Source organism: Musa acuminata, chromosome BXJ3-6 (genome assembly GCF_036884655.1).
Source record: "Musa acuminata AAA Group cultivar baxijiao chromosome BXJ3-6, Cavendish_Baxijiao_AAA, whole genome shotgun sequence".
NCBI classification, from domain to species: Eukaryota; Viridiplantae; Streptophyta; class Magnoliopsida; order Zingiberales; family Musaceae; genus Musa; species Musa acuminata.
This window is the reverse complement of record NC_088354.1, coordinates 11,734,370-11,752,443: the sequence shown is the minus strand read 5'-3', so window position 1 is coordinate 11,752,443 and position 18,074 is coordinate 11,734,370. Positions and strand designations below refer to the sequence as shown.

General features: G+C 41.1%; 4 protein-coding genes across 5 annotated transcripts; 1 reads left to right on the top strand and 3 right to left on the bottom strand.

Annotated features, from left to right (window-relative positions):
* Positions 1–767: 767 nt before the first annotated feature.
* LOC135641242 (protein LURP-one-related 8-like) lies at positions 768–1,946 on the top strand. Its single transcript, XM_065156470.1, has 2 exons — positions 768–1,115; positions 1,412–1,946. The coding sequence occupies exons 1-2, from the start codon at positions 864–866 to the stop codon at positions 1,769–1,771; spliced, it is 612 nt and encodes a 203-aa protein (XP_065012542.1). The 5' UTR covers positions 768–863; the 3' UTR covers positions 1,772–1,946.
* A 574-nt stretch (positions 1,947–2,520) lies between these two features.
* Positions 2,521–7,150, bottom strand: LOC135641240 (reticulon-like protein B1). Its single transcript, XM_065156466.1, has 6 exons — positions 6,989–7,150; positions 6,542–6,716; positions 4,795–4,975; positions 4,216–4,357; positions 4,055–4,124; positions 2,521–2,932 (listed from the first exon to the last, which is right to left on the bottom strand). Exons 2-6 carry the CDS (start codon positions 6,708–6,710, stop codon positions 2,763–2,765), a joined length of 732 nt encoding a protein of 243 aa, XP_065012538.1. The 5' UTR covers positions 6,711–6,716; positions 6,989–7,150; the 3' UTR covers positions 2,521–2,762.
* A 570-nt stretch (positions 7,151–7,720) lies between these two features.
* Positions 7,721–11,485, bottom strand: LOC135641241 (large ribosomal subunit protein uL16). Of its 2 annotated transcripts, none has more exons than XM_065156467.1 (4): positions 11,328–11,485; positions 9,155–9,656; positions 8,864–8,945; positions 7,721–8,024 (listed from the first exon to the last, which is right to left on the bottom strand). In XM_065156467.1, the coding sequence occupies exons 1-4, from the start codon at positions 11,335–11,337 to the stop codon at positions 7,944–7,946; spliced, it is 675 nt and encodes a 224-aa protein (XP_065012539.1). In that variant the 5' UTR covers positions 11,338–11,485; the 3' UTR covers positions 7,721–7,943. The 2 variants fall into 2 exon arrangements, with proteins under 2 accessions (XP_065012539.1, XP_065012541.1); XM_065156469.1 differs by lacking the exon at positions 11,328–11,485 and adding an exon at positions 11,208–11,319.
* A 230-nt stretch (positions 11,486–11,715) lies between these two features.
* On the bottom strand, positions 11,716–13,072 carry LOC103987932 (bZIP transcription factor 11-like). Its single transcript, XM_009406403.3, has one exon. The coding sequence runs from the start codon at positions 12,341–12,343 to the stop codon at positions 11,876–11,878; it is 468 nt and encodes a 155-aa protein (XP_009404678.2). The 5' UTR covers positions 12,344–13,072; the 3' UTR covers positions 11,716–11,875.
* Positions 13,073–18,074: the final 5,002 nt, after the last annotated feature.

Below are 18,074 nucleotides of genomic sequence, written 5' to 3'. Positions count from 1 at the left end.
TACCATCGACGATATCAAAGCTCTTAGGTATGCAATATCACTTGGAGCTCTTTAATTCCTCGAAATCTTACTTTGTTATTTCATAATGTTACTAACTTACGCTTCAAAGAGAGCCCACTCGTCTTCCAATATCACTTATTTTCATCAAACATATCATAACTTTATTTTCCAATATCACTTAGAGAGCTCGAAAGTTCCGAGTTGAAACTAAAAGTAAAATTAATTTCATAATTCAGTATGTCGAACGATCAGAATACATCTTATCTTACCAATAATAATTGATAATTATCAAACAAAGCCTCTCGATCTAAAATTAATGAATCGAATACATCATTGTCCCAAATAATATATACATGTAAAATTATATTATCGGATGAGACGATATAATTATTTACGTGGCCAAGAAATATGCACGAACTCAGACCACAACCTGTCGCTATCTTTTTGCCACGTGGCATCCTTATAACCACGAATTTGATCTACCTTCCTAGTCCTGACCCCACCACTAATCCTCCATCTTATTATCCCATAAAAGTGGAACATTGAATTCGCCCGTATGTATGTACTCCAGACTCCGTCTCACGCGATCATATATGGGTTCGCGTCGAGCAACACCTGTCTGTAAATGATTGGAGGCAACAAGGCGCCTGTCCAATGGAGATACAGGTATGCCGATGGGTGCAGGACGCTGGGATTGAAAACTCTTGGTTTGCGCGTGACTCTGACATTGCCGGCACCACCGAGACTATAAATGGGCAACCCTCGATCTCGACGTCTCCCGCCACCACCGGTCTCGCCTCGTCTTCTCGAGCGACGAGGCCACTCACCGGCTGCTGGCGATCGGCGAGCGACTCCCGGAGGCGATGGCGAAAGTACACCCCAGCGCCGCAGCCGCAGCAGCAGCGGCAGCAGCGTGTACCGGGGGCGGGGGGGTGAGGCCCGCCGCGGTGCTGACCGTGTGGCGGAGGTCGCTCCTCTTCAACGGGAACGGGTTCGCGGTGTTCGATGCGAAGGGGAACTTGGTGTTCCGGGTCGACAACTACGCCTCGGGTAGCAAGGCGGAGGTCCTCCTCATGGACGCCACCGGCAAACCGCTCCTTACCATTCGGAGAAAGGTATTCCTCAAACATGGATTTTCCCAATTGCACAGTGTATTACTTTACTCACTCTTTTCCTTTTCCAAAGGGATCGACTCAAATATTTGAAATCGAAGACCAAAAATGAAAGGCAAAAATTATGAATTCTCTTGTCGATCGGTCATATCTGCATCGATTGCCCTAATGTTGAAAGAATCTAATGCTTCATCAAAATTTAGCTGATTGAATGCTGTTCATCTCATCAAAGTTGTTCTAAATCAGGATTAAAAGGCTTTTGTGCCTGAGTCGATCAGATACCTACTGTTGTGATGCAGAAACTGAGCCTAAAAGACCAGTGGCTGATCTACGAGGGAGAGGAGGCAGCTAATCCACGGTTCGTGGCCAAGAGGCATGTGAGTCTCCTCCACCACGGGGCACTGGCACATGTCACTCCATGTGTCTCAGGTGCCAAGCCTTGCCATGCCTACGAGATCCAAGGATCCTACTTGCAGCGGTGCTGTGCCGTCGTCGATGATAAGAGGCGGCAATTGATGGAGATCAAGAGGAAGGAGCCTGCCAAAGGCATCACCTTTGGCCTCGACGTCTTCCGCCTGATCGTGCAGCCAGGCTTTGACACCTCATTCGCAATGGCTATTGTGATGCTTCTGGAGCAGATGTTTGGATCCCCATCATAACTTTGATCCTTCAAACTAGTGTTGGATATGTTTGCAAGTGTGAACGTAGGAGGCGAAGGGCTAAAGATTAATGATGCTTCCATTGGATGGATGATGGATGCTATGGGACACAAGTGTTTCGAAATTTTGATGCCTAAACATAATAATAGAAAGCTTGTTTGGGGATTTATTTCAAGGTCGGTTGTCGTCAGCTAGATTCCAATTTGTTCCATAATAATAATAATTGAGGAAGGTAATTATAATGACTACAGACCAGGTAATTTCTGCTGTAAAAGGAAGCAGATATAGTCATTGAATGTGATTCAAGAGGGAGGTTGTCTCTAGAATACAAACAATGTCACTCAAGACCATCTTATTGTATGAGTTTGATACTTGTGAAGTCCCCTAAATATACTTGGGAAGCAAAACAGGCTGCTAATTAGGTCTGAAATTGGTATGTCCCAGAGTCTACTCCTAAGGAACTTAGTTCTTCTTTCTACTCTAATATATCTGGGGCTCATTGTTTGGCATATGGTTTTTGTTAACTACAGGCAGGCTATTTGAGATTCATTGTGGGGCACGGTTCATTGCTGTCATTCATAAAGCAAATAATGTCGATGCATAAATTTTCCATCATGTTGTGCTATTAGATTTCATGCATTTCAGAAAAAAGCAGTTCCTTTTGGTACCAAATAATTCTTCATGCTACATCTGTTGGGTTTCTACTTCCACACAAAAATTATGTGCATGCCCAATCTTGCTATAGAATGTAAGAAAAATTGATGACGGCAAAAATGTGAGTCAGATGCATAATCAAGTTATCTAGATACAGAATAGCAATAGATTGAACTGCTGCTATATATGCTTCGGAACAGTATAAATCTGCTAGCAGGATCACTGTGGCCATCCATTTATCAAAACTGGTACTCTATTGTGTCTGTCTATGGTGTAATTTAGATGTCCAGTGAAAGACTAGCAATGAAACATATGAGATAAAAGAGAAATTTCTGTCTCAGTGCTGCTTTTTATTAGCAAAAGTACCATATGGAATTTTCTGAAGAACCTTTGCATCCAGCACTGCATACTGCTTGTTGATTGCATGGATTGCCTTCTCAGCAGCAGTGTCAACATGATCCTCATAGTTCTCATAGAATACTGGTCCGGTGTACAGAATCAAAAAACCTGCAACAGAAAACATAATCCGAGGCTCTAAATGACAAGCCTATATGTATCTCGTCTTTGCTCAATCACAACATCCATGTATTGGAAAAGAATTAAAAAAAGATGCATCTATGAGAGATCAAAGCATCTATGAGAGATACTTTGATTGTATAATACTTTGATTATGCTCCTTTAAATCAGAACATCATGATTTAAGATAAATTAAATATATTCTGTACAAACATTTGATTACGCAACTACTGTGGTGTGGTGTATCGGCTGACAAACACTCCAGAGCTGACGGACCAATAAAGGGTGCATAATGTGCTCTATGTTTGTTTAATCTACCTATTAATGTTTCATTATAACTTAGCTAGTGTCTTGAGAACAAATAATTTTACTCGATGTATACTAAATTTGGATTTAGTCACCTCCTAAAGGAGTCTCAGATATGCAAACGGCTGCATCCATCTCTTGCAGAACCCTCCTTTCCCTCTAGTATATGAGTCTACTCTGGAAGCAGTTTCCATATGTCGTTTTGTTGAGAAATGAACTGAACAAAGCCAGTCTCTTCTCATAATTTTGTTACTTCATTCTATATTTCATCTATTCATTTCTTCTTTTTCTGGTGGAATCTACCCAGGTCGAGACCTGGGTAGATCAGATCTATTCTGCTGTTCTCTTGATTTTCTAAAACAAATCCTGAGATTATTGAAAATTCAGACCAAAGAGTATAGGCATTTGGGCTATACTATCAGATGTATATTTAATTATAGGCATTTGGGCTGCACCAATAATCTGGCAGACATGTATATTTAATCCTAACTAACTATCGGATGTCTCCCTAACTTATAGGAAGCTTATGGCACTGCCAGTGTATCTTTTATTATTTCAGAAGAAAGAAAATTCCTAAGTAATAAGCATCTCAAGGGTGACCTGAGATAACACATAAACGCTTACAATCAAACTATCACATTCGAAGAACCCTGCCTCCCATTAATACATAATAATGAGGCAGTACACCATCACATATCAATAATATAAAGAAGTGGAAACCCATTTATTCTCAAGTCGATGGATCCAAGTTGAATCGCCATTTAATAAAAAAAAGATGGAAGCAAGAGATGAAAAAAATTAAGTCACCTATGTAGAAGAGTGTCAAGAAACTGAACCAGCTGCCAATTACAGAAAGAATCCACAAGCCTGCAATTACCTGCATATTCGACTTACTTGTTAACATCTTGAGCATAGAATGCATCAGGAAAAAAAAAAAGACAAACGAAAAGGAGGCATTAAAATCCTACCATCAAAAACCTCTTCAGATCCTTTCCACAAGCAACATAGTAGAAAGTTGCCAAAGCCTCATTAATTTCATATCTTACTGATTGAGCTATAGTTATAAATAAGTCTTCAGGCAAGACAACCTCAGGAAATTTGGGCGGGGACCTGGATATGATGAATCAGTTACGTAATCCAGAATTTAAAAAATTGCAGAATGTAAAGCAGTCACATTAATGATGGGCTAACCAATGAAAATTAACAAATATAAACCTTATCATATAGTTATAAGCTTTTTTTTTATCTTGAACGTAGGAAGTATAAAACTCAAAAAATTCAAAAATATGTATCTCATATATACAAAAACTCATGCTAATGTAACTGCTGAGAATTCAGAGTGGCATTAGAGCGACTAGATTCAAGGTTAGTGTTAATGAATATCTCATGCCATAATGCAGCTAATTGTTAAATTACGTGTCCACATAGACTCATCTGCATAAGAGACTATGCATGAGCAAATCAACTCGAGTGGCAAAAACATGTATGTATAACACTCACTGTAAAAGCCAATGTATAACAAGTTTTCAGCAAAACCATACTGTTACCTGTTGACAAATGATGCACCGTTGGACCAGAGGAAAGACACTGCTAGTACAAGTATAAGAAAGTGGCAGATAAATGTCAGCAAATGATAGCCCATCCATACAAAGAGAAGCCAGATAACAGTGACTCCAGTAAGTATGCTTCCTGACAGTTGTTTATTTCTCCACAGTATGATATCAGCAGCTAAAATCAAAAGAAACTTATTAAATAGTGTTCTATGTGTTTTCTGCTAACTCAAATATAAAGGAAAATGAGAGATCCTAAAAGATGGTAAAAGCAGGAGTATTGATGATATCTATTGAACTTACAACAACATTGTTCAGCATAATAAAGTTGCTTGTGTTGTTGCAAAAGTTTCAATATGTAAGAATATTAGTGTAATTCAGTGATTTATATAAAATTCAAAGAGCTGTAAAATTACTACATAATAAAGAAAAAGTTACCAGTGATTTATGCTTGATAAAATCAAGAAAAAGAAGACATTTTTGTTATGTCCTTTATTTTTTTTTCTTTATGTAACACTACCAATTTTGAACCATTAAAATAAATTAGAGACCAAAGTACAGAAAGTAAAAACTAATAGCAAAAGTGAGTAGCCCAAGAGGGATTATTAGGTCTGACAAAAGATTAAAGGATACAAATAAAATACCAAGTACAAAATAATATTTCAAAGAAGAAGAGCTTCCTAAAGTTCTATTCAACTAGGCATTAGGTAGATATGATTCTTGTTTCAAATATCATAATTATATAAACCAAAATGTCTTTGTAAATGATTCAATAAGAAATAAGAATATGACATGAAGTTAATAATGCAATGCTCATATGAGCTAATACAAGACAGGATGCTGGCCAGGTAGACAAATACAACACTAAAAGAAGCCCGTTCAGATGGCTGTATAAAGGCCAGTCTACCATTGGCTTATCTAAATGCTGTAGAATAAACTAGATTGCTAATTCCAGATTGATCCTTTAGATCCATGAAACAGCAAATAAAAAAAATTGAAGTCTCGAAGCTCCCTTCTGACTCTATTGCTGCTAATAAACACTTCAATCCATTTGTTCACAATCCTTCAGTCCATCCTTCTCATTTTAATAAAATTTCTTTCTTTGTGAGGGAAACCCTTCTTTTCTATTGTGCTAAGATCTCATCCTCCAGTTATCCGGCAAGAACAGAAAAAATGTTGAACATGATGATTTAGAGTGAGTCTCTTTCCATAAAGAAAGCAATAGAAACATCAGAATATAGGATAAGGGTGAGAGCGAACAAAAAATGAAAACAGAGGATGAACGGAAGGGACTCCTAAACCCTTTTAAGATAGTCGATCCAAATAACAACCAGTCCCCGACAGTTGAGATTAATGCAAGATCAAGATAAACTCCGAATAATCTAATTGTGTTCTAAACTTAGGCACCAAAATTATGATGATGATTTCTGAGAAGAACCAGAAAAGCAAGGGATAAAGGGCATCAAACATATTGCAACTCATGATTCAAACCTAAAATGATCTACGTCATTCTTCTCTCATTGCTTCCAACACCTGGCATCAAATCCGCTGTCTGCTAACAATCAATTGGAAAATGTCAAAGCCACATTAGACGTATTCAAGAGTAAACACAATTACACAAGAATGTTGCAATTCCAGATCACATCATCAATTCGCAAGTAGAATAATGAAAACACATATAATATCATACCCAACAAAACAAAATTGATGAATGGGAGAACCAGCAAATTCGATGAAAACATACATTTTCCTCCTCCAAGGACGGTATGCACAGTATCCTTCCTTCCAAACAGTCGTTTCTTCCTTGAGTTCTGAAACGAGGGCTTCTCATCATCTGAATCTGACGACGACGAAGACCCTTGGTACTCGTGAATCTTCTCGTTGATCTTCTTCAAATCACCAACTTCTGACATCGTCACCTGAATCATTCAACCCAAACACCGATCCATAACCATCAAATCAGATCCACAGCCGACCATAAAAGTTCATCAAGACTAAAACACGAACGGATTCCAACAACATCGCTCCATCGTGCAACAAAATATTCATCAAGAAGAAAATTCTTATAACATCATCTTACGTAAAGAAGCAGAAAATTGATCTCAGAACCAAAAATATTTCGATTTCTCAAAGAAAAGAAATTAGAAACGAGAATAGAACGATCTACGAACGAATAGAAACTTTTGCTTGCCTTTCTTCTTCTCCCGTTCGTTTCCTCGTTTCTCTCGCTCGAACAGAAACGGAAAGCACCGGCAAACGGAGAGGAGACAAGGCCTAAATATATAGGTCTCAGTCAGGGGAATCGGACGGCTAGCGGAGTTTCTACGCGCAGCTATCGGACGGCCAGTAGAGATTCACCGTTTCGGAGCCACGACGAGGAGATGACGCCGTCTGACTTATTTGGTGTCTACGTGGATTTAACCGCGCGGTTTGAGGAACGGCAGGGAAGCGGGTTCGAAATTAAATGAGCGAGTGAAATTACCGAAACACCCATAGAGCGAACGAGTTCCCGAAGGATGATCGAATAATAGAACGGTGATTTAAGCGACTCGCGTTCCAAATCGATCTACCGTGCATAAAAGCGGATCACAAGTATTTGGCGCATCGGTTCGTATATGGTTAATTCCCAGTTACTGGATGTCTCCGCAGCACGTAGCCGTAATCGCCAAGTTAATCTAACATCAATCATCTAATCAATGAAGAAAAGTTTTGTCATCATCCATCATAGATAGAATCAGTACCTGTTTATAATTATATACTCTATGTGCGACGGTACAAGAACTATGAGCTTAAGATACGAGGCACATTGAGTGTGGGAAATAGGAGCAACTTCAACAACCAGACATCATCGTCTCTACAAATCTGTAGAGAGATGCTGTAAAGAAAACATATCCAGAAAGGAGGTTCTCATGAACACAAACAATTAAGAAAAAGGAATGAATCACGTTGAATTGTAAGATAAAGGTGTCATAACATGACTGAGAATTGACATCCAAAACTAATGTGCTGCAAAATTAGACAGGCAATGATATAGTTCTTAAAACAGAAAGAAGCTAAATTTGCTGCAAAACCAAACAGAAAATGATATATAGTCCTCCTTTCGAACAGAAAGCTATTGAATCATCATCATCCACCAGTGACCAATTCTAAGAAGATTCTGCCATGGGAGCTGGCAAGAAAGCCCTTCCAGGCCGGCGATTAGCCACTGGACCATGGCACCCAAGCAACTGCACAACGAAAGATATCAGACTATTATTGATGGACAACAGAGTGAGAATGTTTCTTCTCTACCATTGTCGAACCTCGACATAGAAGGATAATGCTAAAAAGACTTATTAATGCAGAAGGGTAAGCACTAACATGCTGATTCCTTTTAATGACAATTTCCTTGGTAAAAACACATCAGGAGAGGGAAAAAAAAAGTTGGAGTATCAAAGATTGGTTTGATGATACCAAAACCCCAAAAACGTACACATGGTCAAAAATCACTGACCTGAGGGTGAAGACTTTCCTTTTTCTATATACAAACATATATAAATAAGAAAAGCAAATATAGTTTACCACATGGATTCACTACCACAGATGACACGAATAGTTAACACTAGCATATTTAAGGTGCTCAAAAGTTGTGACAGAGGATAACAAGTTGACATCACGGTACTTCCTAGATCCATGACGTCAATTCACTACCAGAAATAGCATGGAGTAGGTGGTACTAGTAAATTTAAGGTACTCAAATGTTGTGACAGGATAAAAGTTCACGTTGATGGACTTCATCCATATACAAATGTCTGACTAAAATGGAAAAGCAATCATGGTTATATGAATAGCATGGATTAGCACCCTACCCAATGTAAATTGGGTGTACCATCCTTGCCATTCTCCCTCCCCCCATTAGCCCTTCTAAGATGCTAAGAAAAAAAATTTTGCTAAAAAGGCCTGTGAGTGTCAATCTATTCATCTATACACTAGCGAGGTACATGCACCAGATAAGTAACATATTATGGTTTGCATAGTGAGACTCAAATAAAATGAAACAGACATCGTATAAAGATCACGCACATACCTTTGCATTTACACCATCTGGGATGATTCTGTTCTCACTCTTCCACTTCAAATAGTCAGCCCGGCTAAACTTAGTGAAGCCCCTGAAAATTAATTTGAGTAAGAACCTATTTAAGCAAATAGGAGACAAATATCAAATGATCACATGATAGCCCAAATATTATGCTCTTTAGCATCAGTTAACCAACAGGTATAAGACTAATTTCTTATTAGAGAAACAAAACGAATACTGAATTGTAAGATTGAATGCATTAACAAGTTGACTCTAGTAGTGTTGTTTTCTAATGCTCACCACTTTCCACTGATGATTATCTTTTGACGGCCAGGAAACTTGAACTTGGCACGACGTAGGGCTTCTTGAGCATTGTTGCTATTACTATCCTTGCAGCGAACAGAGAGAAGGACCTGACCAATGCTCACCCTAGCACATGTCCCTTGAGGCTTCCCAAAGGCCCCACGCATTCCAGTCTGGAGCCTATCAGCTCCAGCACAAGAAAGCATCTTGTTGATACGTAAGACATGGAACGGGTGCACTCTCACCCGTAGGTGGAAAGCATCCTTTCCAGCAAACTTTGTCATGTACTTGTTGCATGCAATACGAGCGGCCTCGAGAGCCTCACTAGAAACATTCTCCTTTTCCCAACTCACCAGGTGAACACAGAAGGGAAACTCATCCACTCCTTTCTTCTTCATTCCAACATCATAGATCCTAATCTTAGGATCTGGAACACCACGGCAGTACCGTGATTTGGGGTATGGCTTGTTTTTAATCTGGCGGTAACATCTCGCAGGTCCTGCATAAGGAATAGTCAAATCAAATTCTCATCCAAACCCTACCAACAAAGTTGAAAAAATTCATCAATGATTACATATCGCTCCGAGGAAAATTTAGAAAAGGATCAAAAATATGATCATGAGATGCCAAAGTCTATGATCTCAAGATTCTTTTATCCAGATACAAAGTCTACTGGATTCTTCATTTTTAATATATATAGACTTACAACGTGCAAAAATTCCAATAACTAGGATGACAATCTCTAACTTAGAAGAAATTCTAATTTTGGATAAAACATATAGTATTACATCTAAAAAGCTAACCAAATGAGGCTTATCATAGGCATAATTCTGTTAACCACAGCTCAATACTATTTAAATGAGAGGTTGACTTCCAGGAGCCTCAGCTCCCCTCTTTAAACCTCTCGTTATGAGTAGACCCTCCACCCATAACAAGTATAAAAATAAACACAGATGGGTATGCAATACCAAGTATGAGCTTGAAGGAGAGTGTTTGACTAACTGATACTGGTTAACATTTGTTTACAAGTGCAATTCCATCTTCACTATTTCACCTCTTCTTATTAAGGCCTCGGTTTTTAGGCTAAAGAAGGATGCAGCCATCAGGACACAAATATGCAAGTTGAGAACGATGTATCAGTCCTTGACAACATTATGAACAAGCAAGAAACTTACTACAGAGGAAAATCCTTCTGTATTTCAATTGCAATAACTTGTAAATTTCAAGAAACCTCTATTACACATTTAAATAAATGAATGCAGTTGTTGATTGTTTACTTAATTATGAAAGGAGATGCGATCAGCCTTTTCTCATTTTTGGGAACCTGCTTTACTGAGATTCTTCTTTCTCTAACAGGGACTTCGCAAGCCCATTTGTTAAAAGAATGGACAATTAGCCTACGGACACCTTTCTGTACCATCGAAAAAAGAAGCTACTCTACAAGTCATTGCAACACACATAGCAAGGTGCTTATAAAGTATTCCAAACCTAAGTTCGAAAATGATAAACGTAACTATGGTGATGCAAGTACCCTCATTTCCTTGGCATAATGTGATTCACAAGCATGCGGCTCGTAGAAACAACCCTGACCACCATACATGCATTTAATCCTCATATGTTCCCTTCAAGTATGGCCCTATTAAAGCCTCCTACATTTCTGCAATGCCTAACACATACCGTCTGCAGTAGATCAATGAGGATCCCAATTGATGAAACACCGGATAGTACATCTCATCGTTTCAACAAGAGAAACTACACCGCTAGTTTCGGCTTATTTTTGTCTTCATAGATCACTCAGAAGCAACAAAATCAAGCATAGATCCGCTCAATTCCACCGCACGCAAACTGAAGAACGCGGAAGAAGCTGGAAGCACCGTCGAATCTCGCTCAAAAAATGGGGAAAAAAACGATTCATGACAAAACAAACCCATTCAACCATCGCATCAAACAAAACTTGGAAATCCTTCTAAACAGCGATAATTGTCACATCGATCGAACTACCACCCAACGACACATCGAGAAAAAGCGAGGCAGAGATCGAGCAACTTACGCCTCCACATCGCTGAAATAAACAAAACCTAGAAATCCTTCTAACCAGCTATAATTACCACATCGATCGAACTACCGTACGACACATCGAGAAAAGCGAGGCAGAGATCGAGCAACTTACGCCTCCCCATCGCTGAAATGAGGGCAGAGGAAGAGACCCACGCGCAAAACCTAGCGCGACCGCGACGCCCGCCTCGTTTATATTGAGAAAGGAAACCCTAAAGATATGAAACCCATCCAATAATAGGCCGTGGCCCTCCTTGGGCCGGCTCAATTACTTTCTTGGTTGGCTGATGTTGGGACCCATGGACTGCTTCCAATCACAAGGCAGGTAGGCTCGCGGAAATTTGATGGGGTAGGAAAATTATTGCTCTTCTTTTCGATACGCTCTCTCTCCTGTTACCATTACAAGTATTATTACCACAACCATTTCTATTAGTACTCAATTCCACACCCTCTCTTCCTACGCGGAAACCATCATCATCACCATCGTTACTACGATTACTATATCTTCAAGATTATAGCAGTCTTTGTTTCTGCGTTTGTTGCTGAGAGAGACAAAAAAGTAGATGATAAGACTGTCTATACAACCTTCATGGTTTTAGGACTCAATAAGTGTGACCTGCAATGGTCAGGTTTCTTCTAACAGGTTCAATGGCTACATCTCTCTCAGAAGTAAAGCATGTCCTCTGATGAAGCCATGATAGGCTGATTCATATAGTTGAAGTTCCATGGACTGACGATGTTGTCAGTGAACTGAGGACCATCACACAGAAGGTGATTGCTGCCGTTGTTTCCATTCAGGTTGTGGAGTCTGTCATCGAGGGATTGCAGCCTACTGCTCAGCTCCATCATCTGAGCCCTCAGCACAGAATTCTCGGCCTCCACAGCAGCACAGTGCTGTGTAACGAGCTTCAAGATTGCGAAGCCATGGCTGTTCTCCTTCCTCAGCTGGTTCGCCTGTGCCACCAGATCATCCAAGTGCTTCTGCTTGCGCAGCCTCGACCGCCGCGCAGACTCGCGGTTCGATATCAGTCGCTTCCGCTTCTTCTCGTCCATCACAGCCTGCAGACCTTCGTCGGAACCAGAGCCGTGGAGCAGACTGGATGCGGAGGAAGTCCCACCGGGAGAAGCCATCAAAACTTGAATTTTGGCCAGAAAAAGGATACCTTTTTAGTAGATTCACAAGATTTAAATGTGGTGCTTCAAGAAATATTGTATTTTGGTGGAGTTGCAGCTGAATCAAGTAGATTGTGCTCAGCTCTCAGAACAAAACTCATGGAAGACATAGAACCAGTAAAGAAGGACCACAGAGAAGGATTGTGCAAGGTAGCTCATGCGCTGAAGAGTGGAATTTAGCATGAACTACGAAGGGACGATTTCACTTCGGATAGGCAGCATCAATCAGAAACACCGAGAGATAAAGACGCTGCATGTGAATGGCGGAAAAGGAAGAAGAAGCCTCGGTTCATAAAGCTCAGATCTTGGAACAGAGAGAAGGTAAATAGAGTCACCAACAGGAAGAAACCAGCCAAAAGCGAGGAATCTTTCCACAAGAAATAGTGGACCTGCAGCAGGAACTTGGTTTTCAGTGCGCAGCTAAGATCAACAGAAGCAGGGGAGGGAGGCAATTAAAGCATAGAGCAGAAGAACCTCAGTAAACCTAAGCAAGAGAGAACAGGAGGAAAGGGAGTTGAAGCTTCGGAGGAGGTGGCATTTATAGACAGGATAGAGCGACACCAACAAAATAATGTGTGTGTGTGTGTGTGTGAGAGAGAGAGAGAGAGAGAGAGAGAGACTTGGGTCAGAAATGGTTTTCCACATTCGAATCCAATTCTAGCTGGTGGATTGAATAGTTCCTCTTCCTCAGCCAACCTCTACTATTTTTCCTAGATCTTTCCAAAGAACTAAAAAGTTGTTCTTGGATCACACCACTGATAGAATCAACTGTAGCTGCCAGCTTGTGCTTTAGCAGAGCAATATGAATCAAAACTTGCTTTCACCACAAAATGTCAGCTTATCAGCCCCAGATAAAGAAACATTTAAAAGCTATCTAAAGTAGATCACTAGAAAACACCAAACTTTAGGCGTTTGAAGGATATGCCTCTTTATTTTTTTTCTTTTTCTTTTTTTATGGTCACCTTGATGAGGTAACTGATAAGGTATATTTTGGCTCCAAAAGACGTTACAGTCGATGCCACACGTCAAGTCAGAATCCGTACCAAGGCGTTGTTTGGTACGTCCCGTCCTGGAAACTCGAGACGGGTTAGTGTTGTTTGGTACGTCCACCACGCCAACTCGCGTACCACCATACTAACCCGAGAATCAGCAAGGGGAGCACCCCCACACGCTAAGTCAGAATCCATACCGAGGTACTGTTTGATACGTCCCGTCACGAAAGCTCGGGACGACACCGCCTGGCACCGTTCCATGCATCCCGGGACGGCAACCACACGAAGGTACCATCTCAACCCTCGAGGATTGGCCACCACACCAACCTGCGTATGACCGACCCTCGTATAGTAGTATAAAAGCCCTCGACCGACATTCGGTCAGGGAGACTGAGAAAAAAAAGAAGAAAAGGAGAACCAACTGACTTGCTTGTCAGAGGGGTCAAAATTAGGAATCACCCGACGAAGGTCATTTTTGCAGGAAAGCGGCCACCCTCGAGCCACGAGCGTCTCAACCTGGGAATTGTCATCCGGTGAATGAAGGTGAGCTGCTAACCAGCCTGGAGACGGAGAGTCACTGCTCAACACAGACGGTGCCCGGGCCGAGAAACACTGATCAACACCCCGTCACGAGGGCCCGACCTACCTCGGCATCCGACTCAACCGATAAAAGACTCCCAACATCAACCCATGGACCAAGCCGTGCTGACTCATCAGCCATGGCACATTCATTCACCAACAGTAACCATGGCTTTTCTTTTCATTTAATAGGATGGTAAATGTTGGTGAACTTATGCGTTGTGGCCAAGGAGTCAGCACAGCTTGATCCACGGGTCGATATCTAGAGTTCTAGATCGGTTGAAAGAAGTACTGGAGTCGACTGGATCAGGGGTCAGGATGGTTGCGTCTTCGGGGGTGGCCGAGTTCCTACACACAGGCCCTAGTTGGGGAGGTTCCCGACTTGGGCCCCTCGTAGATTAAGTCAGTAGTCTTGTTTTTCTCCTTTTTCCTTTCCTTTGGCCAAGTGCCGACCAAGGGTTTTTATACTGTTGTTCGAGGATCGATCGTACGCGGACTTGGCATGACGGTCGACCCCCGAGTGACGAGATGGTACATTCGTGCGGCTGCCACCCGTTATGCATGGAGCGACGCCATACGGTGCCATCCCGAACGACGGGACTTACCAAGGGGGATCCTCCCTGTACGGGCTTCGGTTCAGCGTAGGAAGTCAACCTCGTGCTGACTCGTCAGGGGCATGACGTGGCGTGGGTCATGACGTAACCGGGATCCAAAATGTGCCCAATCAATAAAGATGACTAGGGAAATACTACAGGTCCTCGAATCGTTGTCTATGAGTTCCTGTTGCATTTGCTGAAGTAAAAAATCAAATAAGAGCACAAGAGTGATAAAGGAGACAATGGTCACAGCTGAAACTCGAAAGAGATGGCTCAGCTTGTCCTACTTCAGTACACTCAATAAAATAGACTGGCACTATTGACATTATTAATGCTGTGGACAAGTGGAAGTTCTTCAGGAAAAATGTATGTGCTATTAGGAGTTTAGTCAATTTAGAAAGTGACCATTAGATCTTTTGTCCGACAGAATGACACTGTTGATATCTATGGGACCATTGCACACAGACCACATGTATTAGCAAGGATGGCCATAAAACCTGCTTATATGATTAATGCTCTCACAGATGACCTTTGATTGACTGTGGTTTCAAAGGAACTAATATTTATAGTCTGATTATGATGCTATAGACAACATCTGTATTTTTCTATTATGCTAAACAATCAAAATTCTATCAAAGAGACTAAATTATCCTCTGTTGTTCTTTGTTTGATCAACCAGTAGCTTCATTTAGTTGCATCAAGCTCTACAACTCAAAAAATTGCAGGGTTAGACCACATTAATGTTAGGTCTGCATATTAGAAGAACCTCACAACTATAGCTCATCACCATTTAGAAAACATTGAAGGAAAAAACATCTAGATTTGGTTCTATTCATCACAAACAAGGAACATTACTCATGAGTGGCAAGAAGAGGAAATAGATTGCAGCCTTTTATTTTGCAGTACTAGAACAGGCAAAGAAGACAGTGATGCTTTATTAGCTTTCTCCAGGAGCACTAAATCATTTCCAAAGGGGAGAGAAGATGAGGCATTTAAAAGGAAGAAGATGTCACCTATATACCAAGAATAAACTTTGAAGGCTAAAATTTTAAGGTGAAGTCAATGAACTCTGTGAATCAGGTAGCTTCAATAGGTTTATTAATGGTGACCTATGAGGTCCCAGCTGCTCTCAACAACTCATGATCTTGCAGTCTCACTGGACATACAAAGCTATGCCACTGACCAACCACACACAATGGTTTTGGCCTTTAGGCCATCTTAATGGTCATCAGATTGCAGTCTGTATCCTTGGGGAAGAAATTGGGAGCACCTAACAGAGTCTGGTGCTACAAGGATTCTTGCCTCATCTTTTCATCACTAGTGAAAAGTAGATTCTTATCCAATTATATATCAGAAATCACAGATTGGGATTTCTTCAAGGGACAAAGACTTCAATAGCAGGATTTCAAGAAGGCTCCAAAAGATGATGGTGCTGTAAAGCACAAGGGCAACTGAGACATTGAGTAGCTGCTAGAAAGCAAATGTTCACATAGATTTAGAATAAGAGACCAAGATCTCTAGGAATGCAACTTATGTTGGGCAACACAAGGTAAAAGCCATCCCTATTTCATTAGCTCCTAGAATCCAAGGTCAAGATATGTAGCACTCCTCCACCATAAATTAGACAGGAAGCTTGTGCATCATCACACCATCCTCCCCACCCTGCCCTTCTCAAGCACATCAATAAAGTAACAAGAAGCAGAAAAAGAACCACAGCTTCATCTTTGTGCAGCATTCACCATGACAAGCTGCAACATGGGCTGAAGAATGCCCTCTCAACTGGATTCTTTCTGGAGGGGGCATAACAAGAAATTATGCTTCTCCACACTTCCTAATGCATGTGTTCACTTTCTTAAATTGAGATGTATATTTGCATGCCAACCTACTTTGCCTTTCAACTGTCCCTTTTTCCTCCCCACCTTAAAACCATTAATATTACAAGCAGCTCAAGGTTAAGGTACTCGTTAGCTGATAAGCAGCAAAACCTGAGGGAAGAAGGGAAGAGGAATACTGGATCAAATAAACTAATGAGACATGAAACATCAAATAAGTAAGTACAGTAAAGCTTTCTCAAAAACAACGTAAATTAATATATAGAAAACTCTAACACAATTTCTCAATCATATATACACAAATAAAAGAACTGATGAAAAGAAGTAGTACTGGTTGGAAATCCCAGCTCTCTAATTGTAGATTTTTGCTGAAAAGCTTCGTGATTGTACTTAAAATGTGCTTCATATCATCTACCTGATAGATCCCAAAATGTGGGGATTGGTTGTTGTTGTTGCTGCTGCTGCTGCTGCTTTCGTGCCTTCAACTTTCTTCTTGGATCCTTTCTTTAGTCATAGCACACAAGATTTGGTCGGTTTGTGGAGTTGTGATCCCACCAAAAAGGAGAGAAAAGAACAGGAAGGCAAGATTTCTTCTCTTCTCATGTTCCTTTTCTCATAAAGCAGACACAGCACTGCGAACATGGAGCTGCATTGAAGTACCATCACATCCCGCTTTGCCTTCTTCCACATGAGCAATGTTGCAGATCAAATAAGCAAGGCCTTCTTATCACCTTTTGTCGCGAGTCGATGAGTACTTCCTTTCAGAGATTACAAGACCGTCAGCAGCCTCGAGCATGCCCTGGAAGCCGTAGTTGAACATGATCAGATGCATGTTGGTGTACATCAGGAGCTTGAATTCGACGCTGGCGAGCGTCACCTCCTCGGAGAGGCCCAGCAAAGCCTTCTCTAGCAGGAGCAGGGGGGGGGCCACCGCAAAGGTGTTCGACGACGACCGCGTTTGACGGTGAAGCCGTGATTCTTGACGGTACATTTGACGGAAATCGTTAGATTTGACGGGTTAGTAGGAGGCGAGACTAAAGTGGGCTCGTGCGTCACAAGTGGCAATATATATATATATATATGTCTGTGTCCTTATCAAATAGTTAAATTATTCTAAAGCCGAAAGAATTGAAAGAGCAGACTGTTGAAAGGTAACACAGAGAAGAAAACTTCTCATACATTGAAAGTTGAAAGGGACTTCACATTGTACGTTCTTATGCATGTTAGATGCAGTATTCCTCATCCTTATCTCCTCATGATGGTTTGAGTCCACAGATCTCTCTCATCCAGAGTTCTCCTTGTCTCCATGGCAACTAGTTTCTGCCTTGTCGCCCCCTGCATCTGCCCCACCCTTGGCTTTTCCTTTGTCCGTTCATGGACAAATGCCACCTGCTCTCATAGGTTTTGTACTCTTTTTATTCCCTTCCAAGAAGCTTCCGTGAAGAAACTTGAAGATTTGTCACCATCGAAGCATCGGAAAAGAACACAAGCCAAGGATTAAAGAAGTCTCGTTCGTGCGGATCTAATCAACCAATCAGATGCAGAGTTAACCTATGGCACGCGCAAGAAACTCTACTGACACTCATCGAAGACAAAGCTGAAACCTGCTGATCTGAGAAGTGTATCGTGATGTAGCCTCTCTTTGCATTCACACTTTGAGTCGCTTCCTTTTCCTGTTACTTTCCGAGAC

What these genes read in the sequence shown, in the direction of transcription:
- LOC135641242 (XM_065156470.1), top strand. Translation starts at nt 864, where the DNA reads ATGGCGAAAGTACACCCCAGCGCCGCAGCCGCAGCAGCAGCGGCAGCA. An exon ending in TCCTTACCATTCGGAGAAAG is followed by an intron (nt 1,116 to 1,411) that starts GTATTCCTCAAA and finishes GTTGTGATGCAG; the next exon opens with AAACTGAGCCTAAAAGACCA.
- LOC135641240 (XM_065156466.1), bottom strand. Translation starts at nt 6,710, where the DNA reads ATGTCAGAAGTTGGTGATTTGAAGAAGATCAACGAGAAGATTCACGAG. An exon ending in GGTGCATCATTTGTCAACAG is followed by an intron (nt 4,358 to 4,794) that starts GTAACAGTATGG and finishes CATCATATCCAG; the next exon opens with GTCCCCGCCCAAATTTCCTG. An exon ending in CTTGACACTCTTCTACATAG is followed by an intron (nt 2,933 to 4,054) that starts GTGACTTAATTT and finishes TTTCTGTTGCAG; the next exon opens with GTTTTTTGATTCTGTACACC.
- LOC135641241 (XM_065156467.1), bottom strand. An exon ending in ATAATCATCAGTGGAAAGTG is followed by an intron (nt 8,946 to 9,154) that starts GTGAGCATTAGA and finishes ATTAATTTTCAG; the next exon opens with GGGCTTCACTAAGTTTAGCC. An exon ending in CAGATGGTGTAAATGCAAAG is followed by an intron (nt 8,025 to 8,863) that starts GTATGTGCGTGA and finishes TTCGTTGTGCAG; the next exon opens with TTGCTTGGGTGCCATGGTCC.
- LOC103987932 (XM_009406403.3), bottom strand. Translation starts at nt 12,343, where the DNA reads ATGGCTTCTCCCGGTGGGACTTCCTCCGCATCCAGTCTGCTCCACGGC.